At 31.0% G+C, this 11706-nt stretch overlaps 1 protein-coding gene across 1 annotated transcript; it reads right to left on the reverse strand.

The window, feature by feature from the left end:
- Positions 1-2604: 2604 nt before the first annotated feature.
- On the reverse strand, positions 2605-3453 carry LOC105173338 (L10-interacting MYB domain-containing protein-like). The gene is made up of 3 exons (XM_088875191.1): positions 3094-3453; positions 2895-3006; positions 2605-2801 (listed from the first exon to the last, which is right to left on the reverse strand). The coding sequence occupies exons 1-3, from the start codon at positions 3451-3453 to the stop codon at positions 2605-2607; spliced, it is 669 nt and encodes a 222-aa protein (XP_088731317.1).
- Positions 3454-11706: the final 8253 nt, after the last annotated feature.

Genomic DNA, 11706 nt, shown 5'->3' on the forward strand with positions numbered 1-11706 from the left:
CAAAATACTAGCAATATATTTTGTTAATGAAACTACTTCAATTTGGTCAATTTTAAGCGATCGCAAATACAATAATTCAATCAACATTGTCGTTATCGGTCCCTCGATCATTCCACAAATGGGCGGCCATTGCATCACGGAATGCTGCTTGCGTATCAATATCTTCTTGCGATTGTTGAGGCAAACGACGAAACTGATCGTTTGCTTCATTGTCAGGATTGTCAAACTACGTTTAAAAAAAATGGTCATCTATGCCAAATTTTCATATAAAGTTGTGGATGACACAATATGCGATGACAACATCCCACTGACAATCTAAGCTGTATGGGGCCATAGGTCCTTTCAGAATAGGGAATCTGTTCTTTAGCACACCAAATGCCCGCTCAATGACATTACGCAACTGTGAGTGACGCTGGTTAAATAATTCTTTGGGTGAATGGGCTTGCCGGTTGTTACCTCTAAATGAGTTGATGTGATAACGATCTTGACGGTACGGCGCCAAGAATCCAGGAAAATTGGGATAAACAGAATCCACTAAGTAATATTTACCTGAAATAACAAGAGATGTTTATCATCAATGAATACTGTCAAATTAGCAGTTACAAAATTTGGATAATGTAAATTTAATAACATTTGGTGGCCAAGAAAAATTCTGATCATTTTTGAAGCAGTCCATGAACACACGGGCATCATTTGCGCTACCCTCCCATCCAGCCATGACATACGTAAACATCAAGTCAAAATCACAAACAGCCATAATATTTTGTGATATATCACCGTGACGTGAATGGTATGCATTTTGCATGGACACCGGAACACTTGCTGCTATAAGTGTTCCGTCAATTGCGTCGACACAATCCTAATAATAAATAATTTGAAATGTTATGTGAAGGAAAATAAAAATTATTATTTCGGTGATTAATGAATGCAGTATATATTACCTTAAAATATGAAAAGAAGTGTGTATTGTAATGGATTCTGGGATCAATATGATTGAAATTTGTAGGACAAATTAGTTCCGGTGCAATAAGATTCAGAGCTCGCGAAACCCTTTTCATATGCCTGGAGATGGTCTCCAAAGAGTGTTGGAACCGCTCGCAGCTCGTTTTCTAGCGCTTGCTTAAACCAACGGTTTGTAAGAAAATGGCCACTGATTCCATGACAGAGACACGCGTCCGTTGCGAATCTATTAAAACACCTCTCCTTTGTAGGAACAGGCATAAATTCTGGAATGTTTCTTTGTTCATACGTAACATATTGTAGATTCGATCGGGGTGCTCGGACAGAAGCTCGCTCATCCAATCAGAGCTTTGCAGAATTGAATTATGTTGTGGTTGTTTCGTCTTCAAAATTGAAGTGCTTAACAATTCATGGATTAACCTGAAGTTGTTTTCCTCATCCGAGGACATATCAGAAGAACTATTAGAACGACTGTTGCCGCTTGATTCATCCATCTATCTATTTCTGCTCAAATTGCTTGGTGATATATTTGTAATGCAAATATGCATTAATCACAAGCCAGAGTACTCTTTTATACTTGGCCAATTGTGTATCAACCCCCATTATTTGACAAGAAAGAGGGTTGGTGACAAAATGACAACAAAGAGGGTTGGTGACAAAATGACAAGGAAGAGGGTTGGTCACAAAGTAAATTATAATTTGAAAGGATGGGAGTTTGATGACAAAGTAATAATATGGCGTAGTTACATTTATTGTAAGAAAATGAGGTGAGTAAAATGAATAATTAATTGAACTGTTTTTAATATAATAATTGTAACGCAAAATTATCATTCTCATTAAATTATAAGCAAATGAGGTGTGTAAAATGAATAATTAATTGTATTTTTGTTTATATACAGGATTTCTGGTCAAAATTATCAAGACTCACTACTGATGGAGCCTAGATAAATGAATTTACCATTCTTGAAATTTTGGGTCACGTTTGGATTTATATATTCGAAATTCATTATTCTAAATTGTTTTAGTAATAATATTTTCAAAAATTACTTGGACAATTTTAATTGGAAAGATTTTAAAATCATTCTACTCTAATTTTAAATTATAGTTTATTGGATAGTAATACTATGTTTTAATTTTCTTATATAAAATTATTTTTAAAAAAATTAAATTCAAACTCATCTATTCAATTATAGTCAAATTTCGAAAAGTTGTGAGTAAAAAGCTTCTAACTAATCTGATGTATGAGCAGGGAAAAAAAACTTGAATTTGAATTTTTGATAAATACAAAATGCTGGAAAAGAAATTATAGTAAATTTTTTTTAGCCAGCTAAATATATTTAATATTAATTTTAGTTCAATAATCATACCTATTTTTTTTAAAATCTTGCAGCTTACAAAATTAATGACGTGAGTAAAATAAAGAATTACCATGAACAACATACATGTATTATTTAAATAAATTAAAAAAAAAAACAACTACAACTAACATCATGCAAATATATAAAAAAAAAGGCTTGAAATTCATGCAGCCCATATAAAAATAAAAAAAATTGTTCACTTTCCCAATCTTTCAACCCAAGCACGTTTGTCCTCATCACTCATCAGAAGAAACATTTGACGCCTCACCTTCAACACAAACTGATCTTACGCTGTAAAGAATAAATCCCGCAGTAGTCCCTCCATTTTAGACAGCGTAGCCATGCACTCTTCAATATCATCATTGGAAATTTTTGCCAGCTTCTGAGTTTTGGCTTCACTGCAAGCGGTTATAGCATCAATGCAGGCATCAATTCGCTTCAACCGATCACTTTGCCCCCTTTTTCGCTGCACGCCTCTTGTTGCTGTTCGAATTTCTCGGGCTCGAATGAGAGTGGATTACCACTATCCATTGCAGGATAGCTTACATCAACTTCATCATTGTCATTGTTGGAGACAGGCAGAGGAACAGGCATTACTGCCGGTGGCCACAGAAGATGAGAATATCTCAGTACATAAATCAAAATGAGGAAGACCCTTCTTTTTCAAGCCAGACTCTCTCGGATTAACCTGCATAATCAGTCACACTTAATTGACGTATGACAAGAAATGATGAATATATGTAAAAAAATAACATGAGAAATGTAATACAATTACCGCGATCCATTCAAGCCAATGATCCTCACTGGTAGTCACGGTGCACGTTGTTGGGTCCCAACCAAAACCAGTCCGTTTGTACACCAAATCATAAAACTTACGCCAAAGCATTCGAAGCCTGTTAGCCTTACCTTTAAACTGAGCAACTGTGTATTGTGTTTTATTACGTTGGGACAATTCAATCCCGATCTCGTGCCAAATTTGCTCACTAAATGTCGATGAGATGAGGTGTCCTTTCTTGTAATGCTCATACATCAATTCAATAAGCAAAGACACCTGTGGCATATCCCACCAAGCATCGTCAGCCCGTGACTTAGGCTGCAAAGACGTATTACATGCGTCCTTCCCCTTTCGACTCATCTACCATGTTAAATTCACAACGTATGTTTCTAAAATATTTAAAGTATTAATCATAACTCATAACTTCAGATTTGTAAGTATAACGATCTTTGGGAACTCATTGTAATTTACTCTAATTATTCATTATTATAAATATTTATAATTATTTATTTATTATTGGTAGTAAGTACACAATCTAATTATTATTGTTATTATTTCATTAGCATATAACATATGTATCTTTAATTTGTTTATCTTTAATGAGTTAATTTTGATGTTTACTGCTTGTTGAGACGAGAATGATTCTATAAAACTGTGGAATTGTTATTCAAACACATCAAGTTAAGAGACAACATGATAATCGTGACTTTAGGTTCAGATACATGTTTTTTTAGAATAATTACACCGTTGTTTTAAAAAATTAAATCTAATTACACATAAACTTCATATAATTTGAAAATTATATATATTACGCCTAGTCTGGCCCGACAATTACATGATACATTATCAAATAATTGATTATGAAAGAACTGATTCAGAACAATTGATTTTAGCAAAAGTGATTAAGGTGTTTGGATTCAAATTTTATAATTGATTATAAAACTGTAAATTGTAAGCTAAATTTCAAAACTAACATCCTTCTTATGTCAAGAATTCCACCAAGTATTGAATTAAAACATAAGTTAGAGAAGTATTAAAAATCAATGAAGTCAATGATTTTCATGAAAATAAAATTATAGTTAAGATGCTAGTTACTAGAGCTTCTTTAAGTGATGAGCAGGTCGAAAATGTCTATTTGAGAGAACAATAACTTTTATCAAAATGTGATTTTGGTATAATTTAATTCAAAAAATAATCACGAAAAAAGAGGCGAAACGATATAAAAAATTGCATTTATTGACAAAAAAAAAAAAAAATACAAGTCTACTTAATCGCAAGGCCAAACAGGCACTAATCTGCTACTTAGATCAAGTTTGGGCTTCAGCTTCTTCACTACTTGCAGTGAATCTGAAGTCCTATCAGTGTGATTTACGATGGGATCAATTAACTTCAAATTCATAGTTTGTGTTTCCTACACTGAAGAAAACAAGAGAAACATACGGACCTCGGTAAAGAGCTCACCTTATTTCGAGTACCGCGGTTTCTCTTCCGGCAAATGACTTCGTTGTTCGAACCACAAGACTCGACGGTCGTAAAAAAAGGATGGATCGATGGGTGAGTTTCAGGGGAAGAGGAAGGAGGAGGAGAGCTGGTTTTGTTTGAGAATTCCATTGAAAGGAATAGTTGAGAGAGAAAAGCAATTTTAATTGATGGGAAAGAAGCAAATAGTGGCTGACAAGAAACGACAACTATGACAAGCCTATTTGACCTATTAAAATTTGAAATTGAGAATTGAATTGGGAATGCATTCTCACTAAAAATGGCACAAAACAAACAAATTCCCACCTTCTCAAACAGTGAAAAGTGGAAAAAATCCCATTGAAAACACAACCAGACGGGCCCTAATTATTAAAAAAACAATATCAATACATTAGCTACTAACCGCCACCTCCACCGTCCTCGGCTTGCTCCAACCCCCGTCCTTCTTTCTTCTTACAGCAGCGCTCGAATAACTCCATTTATTTGGACGGTCTTCTGAACATTGTCTCCTATATAAGGAAAAAATAGTTAATTAAAAATCATATTTAAAAAGAATGATCTAACAGACTGAAATTATTATTTACTTACCAATTTTCTCTTGTGCATGCCGACTGAGGAAGACCCTCCCCGGTACATAGTCGAGGATGCCGTGGGGTCGCCGCCTGGTTCGCCTTATCCTTGGAGGACTCCTGCTGGAAGTCTTTGCTGGCCCAGTACACCTAGAGCTGGAGCTAGACCTTGTTGGCTAACCATAGTGGTCTGACCAAACTGGATCAAGTGACGGAGAAGGTCTTTTGAGTGTATTTTTCGGCCCACATATGGAAGGTCCAAACATAAACTCATCATCACAGTCCCACTAGTAGGTTATTTGCCGTAATAAGATTAAACAAAATATTAGTAAAATAAATTAAACAAATAGATTATGTATTAGATAAAAATAAATTAATTTAAAACTAATTACATTCATGCTCTCGAGCCAGAAATGCTGGTGCTCTGACGGCACCTACCTTAGACACGACCGCATTTGGGGGAAATGTCCTCGCACGACCGCATTGATCCGCTCTTGGAACTGCCGATCAGACTTTAAATTAAATTGATATTAAATAATTAATTAATATTTTCAGAATAAAATAATTAATAATAGGTAAACCAACTTACCTCGCGTCATCGAGGCTGATGTACTGTCTCGCTGATGGTGGGGTGACTGATGGGGGTGGTGGTGGAGCAGCCATCAGTGTAGCAGGCTGCTGTATGGCGTCATCCGCAGCCATACATGCAGCTCCAGATGCACCAGCATCATTTGGAGTCTGTGGGGCGGGGGATGGTGTGGGCTATCCGATGGTGTGGGTGGTCGAAGGGATGCTTCCCCAACCTAGGAAGCATCTTATGGTACTGGTGGCAGTGGTAGGCCACAACCACGACCACTCCCTCGACCACGCGGTAGAAGCGGCGTACCACTAGAGATTATCTACACCAATTATATAAACGTATTAGTCTAAATTTTTGAATTGTGGACATTAATATGTTAATAAAAAAGAATATACTAATTTTTTTAATTATTATGTAAAAATATTAATATTAAAGAAATTGGTCTAAATTAATTTTTTGATTATTTAAATTATTATGTAAAAATGTTAGTATATATTGTGCATATTATTCTAATTTATTTTAAATTTTTTGATTGATAAGTAAAAATATTAATATTTGTGAAATTGATCTAAATTAATTTTGTGATTATTGACATTATTATGTAAAAATGCTATCGGAATATTATTGTAATTTATTTTAGTTACTTTGATTAATATGTAAAAGTGCTAATATTGGAGAAATTGGTCTAAATTAATTTTCTGGTTATGTACATTATTATGTAAAAATGTTGGGAATATTGTTCCAATTTCTTTTTAATTTTTTATTATTATGTAAAAATTTATTAATGTGAATAATGTTCCAATTTAAATTTATTAATGTATTATTATTAATATTGCATTAAATTGTTCCAGAATTCTTTATTAATGTGATTATTATGTAAAATTTTATTAAATTGCATAAATTACAGAAAATTGTGTAATAACACATAAATTGCATGAATTAAACATGTATGTCATAAATTACAAATAAATAGCATAAATTATAAATGAATTGCATAAATTACACATAAATAGTATAAATTACACATAAATTTTAAAAATACAAAAATATTTACAGAAATATTTTAAAAAATACCAAAAATTACAAAAATTTCAAAAGTAATTTTCTGAAAATAGAAAATATATTTTGAATTTTTTTTTAGAAATTTGTTTAAGAAAATTACACATAAGTTTCAAAAAATACAAAAAATACAGAAAATTTTTTAAAAATACCAAAAATTATAAAAAAATTTCAAAAATATTTACAGAAAATATTTTCTGTAAATATCTTCTAAAAATATTTTCAGAAAATATTTTCTGAAAATTACACATAAATTTTAAGAAATACAAAAAATTTACAGAAAAAATTTTATAATTACCAAAAATTACAAAAATTCAAAAAAATTTACAGAAAACTTTTCCTTAAATTCCCGAAATTGTTTTTCAACAAAATCTGAAAAAAAAAATGTAAATATTAAAAAATATTCCAGATTATTTTCGTAAACAATATTATTGGAAACGGGACAATGGTCGGGGTTGATGAGGTATTAACAATGGTCGAGAAGAAATTATGTAAGAGATCATCAAGACTTGCAGAAAAAAATTATGTCGATAGTGCAAGTTCAAACTTAATTTTCAAAGTTATAGAAGTATAACTTTCAAACTTAATTTTCTCTTAATAAGAAGAATTGAAGAAGAGGGTGAGATTAAATGGAAAGAGGGGAACACATGTATATATAAAAAATTGAAACAGTCTTAGGAACGGGCATAGGAACACATAAATAGCTGTTAATTCCTACTTCAGAAACAGTCATTCACATGGTTTTTGGAATGGTATATTCGACCGTTGAAATATAGCCGTTGAAGATCAGTTGGAACGGACTCAGTAACACATAAAAAATAATTTGAAGGAACCGTTCCAATTTGTACCATATTTTAGAACGATTTTAGAAAAACGTTGCTTCTTAAACAAAACTTATATTTTGGAACAGCTTTTGGCATTTTTTTTCTAACAGTGTACCCGTGACCATTCCAAATTGTACCTCAATAGGAATACATTTTCGATCTGTCAATTTTAGGACATACTTTGCACCGAATATAGGAACGATTACACTGTGTCCATTCCTAAATCTAATATAGTATTCCAAACTGAGTTCCAACGATTTTTTATTACTATTTTGGCACGGAATGTGGAACGGGTTTAGTAATTGTTCTTTTGGAACTCAACTTGGGACGGTTGGATCGTCCCAAATTTATAATCCAAAAAATATATTCCACCTGACATATTCTTCTAATATTTGTTCCTTAAGTGTTCCAAAGACCGTTCCAAGATGGAACGCGCTTAGGAACGGGTGCCCCGTCCATGTCAAATTCTGCCTTTTTTGTAGTGTCTCCTCAATTGTCTTAATATGATGAGTTCTACACACACACATACACAGATATATATATATATATATATTATAACATTAAATTTAATTGACAAAAGTACAACAAATATAATTAATTGACAAATAAGGGTTAAAGTTGCTACATGGTCAAAATAACTTCAAATATCAACAAAAATTCGAGAGAATTTGACGAACGAGAGTATAAAAATATTAGTGGGATACTGAGAAATCAAGAAATTTTTCAAGGGACATTGAGGAAATAGAGAGAATGTAAAAAGAATGGCAGAAGATAGTGAGATTAAAGAGAAAGAGAAGAACATATATATATATATATAGGAAAATTTAAAATGGTCTTTGTAACGGTTCCTGGCATACGAAAATAACCGTTAAAGATTAGCCGTTAATATGTAATCTGTTATGGTCTTAGGACCACATATAGGGGCGGTTTTATATCCCTTAAATTACAGCTGTTGTACTATCTTCAAAATGGGTATAGTAATATAATATTAATGATATATGAAAATTGTTCCAACTTGTAATAAATTTAGACACAATCCTTGTAACACATTTTGTTTTAAATAAAACTCATACTTAGGAAAGAGTTTTATAATATTTTACCAACTACGTACTAAAAGCATCCCAAATTGTACCTCATTTTTGAATGATTTTACCAGCTATTATTTTTTAGACACGAATTGTTTCATATATAGGAATGGTCTCCTCAAGATCGTCTCAGACTTAACAATGTGTTCCAAAATGAGTTCCAATTATTTACCGTTACAAGTTTGGACCGGGTTTAAGAACACTAATTATAACACTTATGTTGGAACGCCTTTGGTAACGGCTTGGCAGTTCCAAAACCACAAAACATAAAAAATGAGGATTATGATGTCATTGACCAATTTTCGTTCCTTAAAAGTCAATATAGAACGGGCTTTGGAACGGTGGTCCCATCTGCTGATTTTTTTCATAGCTATTGAGTCGTTTTATTATAGTGTTTGGTTGCAGTAATATAAAGAAGAATTGTAATTGTAGTCCTATAAGTTAAAGCGTTGATAATTTTGGTCCTATTCATATTAAAATTCACAATTTGGTCCAATAACTCTAAAATTATTATAATTTTAGTCCTTTCCAACTAATTTGGTCTGAACTTTCCACACTATCAGCCATATCTACAAGTTGTAATTTTCTTTTTTGCTAAGTTATTTAAAAAAAAAAAAGGACTGTCAAGCCATAAAATTTGCCAAAAGCTCAAACTTAGATGTTAACATGACCGATCATATATATGGATTTTTTCGGCCAAATTGCCCTAAAATAACTAAAGTTGTCACAATTTTTAGAGTTAAATTTTAATTTCACTAGGACCAAAATTCCCACCCTAAATTTATAGGAGTAAAATAATATTTTTTCCATACTGTAATATATTTTGTTGTTTGTTAAACAAAAAAGAATGATATATAATGTTTGAAAAAAGATACTAAGTACCCGTACATGCATGCATATATATCCTGGGCATGTACCCACGTGAAATGTGATGAACGGTTGTGATTTTCTCATAAAGCCCCGTAAGACAATCCTAAGAGCATCAACTTGTGAAATTCTTATGGTTGTGTACTTACTGATTTTGCGTGGAGTCGAATTGTGGGTTCCATGTACAAATTTCCGTACAATTGATGATTGTGATTTTCCAACGTCCACCTAATAAAATTTTCAAAAACAAGTTTGAGTTCATTAGATGTATAAATATTAATTTATCTTATTTTATATGAGTATTTGTCTCGTTTGTATGAATTATTATAATTTGTTATTATTTGTAGTCATATCGAAGTGTTGATTGAATTCATATAATTTGTCATTATTTTTAATTATATTGATGTATTGGTTGAATTAATGTATTGCTATAACAAAGAAACATCAGCTTAGAAAATATTCATGCAACTGTTTTTTTTCATTGGGTAACATGTTTTTGTTCAAATTACACTTATCATATAACTATTATATAGTTTAAATAAAATAATATTTGTTACGTGACTGATTTAGATCTGATCACATTTAATCTGAACTAAAGTTTTCCCTCCACAAATACGTGCTAATTAATAATAGAGAAATTCAAGCATACGTACGCTTGTTCTACTTTATCTATCTATACCGTATTATTATACTTTATCTATCTATACTGTATTATTATACTTTATCTATCTATACCGTATTATTAAGGCTGAAGAGCATAGAGTAATTAATAGCTTGATGTGCATTTTGTGTATTACTAAATTACTCTATATATATATTGAGAACTAATATTGAGATAATTTTCAATTTATGAGATGCAAATTTTTTAGAAAATCGTAACAAATGGGATCAAATTAAAAAAATCTCGAAGATATATTTCCTTGATTTTATTTTAATATACATGAATAGTAAAAAATTATTTTGAGATTGTACTTTTAATTCACGTACTTTTGATTTTTCTCACAATATACTAGAGGTAAAATAATACTGATAAGTACAACTTATCATTAAATATATAATAGTGCGAATCTTTTGAGCATTTATTCTTATTGTGAGAACACACTCGTATCCTTAATGGGATATTCTTTTGGATGTTGATCTATCCGCTATATATGTATATATATATTAGTGATCATATAATTGCATCAATATCGTGTCATACTACCATTTCACATAATACATATTTACAATCATTATAAAATTTTACTCATTAGTTTTCAACTTCTCATTAAGAAAACAAATAATCCAAAATAAAAATATAACAAAACCAGTCAACAAAAAATAAAATAAAAAACATAATATGAAGTCATGTTGCCCTTGGAAGATACATTACAAGGTTTTATATATCCCTATTACAATGCAACACGAGGCCTAGTGTTGTACATTCCAAAATTTTAATTTAAATCGAGTTTGATCAAATATGAACCAATTACACAGTAAATATCATATATTTGTCATGTATTGATGTATAATTTAAGAAGAGTATCCATTATATGTCAAATGTATTATATTTATTGTACGATTTGTTGTACTTTAACCGAACCTGATTCAAATAAAAAATTTATATTGTACATATATACAAATTTTGAGTTCATAAATGTGAACAAATCATCATTCTTTGAATCTAATTTTTCCTCTTTGTAGTGGCACTCTTTATTCCAAGTTGACAACTTACGAAATTTAGGGACTAAAGTGAGAAAAAAAAATCTAAATTGATCAATGTACCCGCAATTATAATATGGTCAGAGGGCTGATCAATTAGTTAAAATTTAAGGATGTTATCGTCATGAAATGAAAACATAAGGAATCAACTATAATATTTAATTTTAACAAAGAAGAAAAATATATGGTATTTCTAATTCCTCTAAACTACTTATAAGATGAATGATATAAATAGACAAATAATATTTTAACATGCTTAATTTGCTAGAAAAGATATTAAATATTTATAAAAAAAATGAATTACTAAGATATCATCAAATTTACAATGAATAGCATATGAGTAACATGTAAATATTAATCCAAACTTCAAAAAAAAATATAATATAGAATAAATATCCACAATTTTATTAAATTAAGGTATACTGAAAATTTTAAATCAATTGATTTCC

Source organism: Sesamum indicum, linkage group LG11 (assembly GCF_026168435.1).
Source record: "Sesamum indicum cultivar Baizhima isolate 11 linkage group LG11, ASM2616843v1, whole genome shotgun sequence".
NCBI lineage: Eukaryota > Viridiplantae > Streptophyta > Magnoliopsida > Lamiales > Pedaliaceae > Sesamum > Sesamum indicum.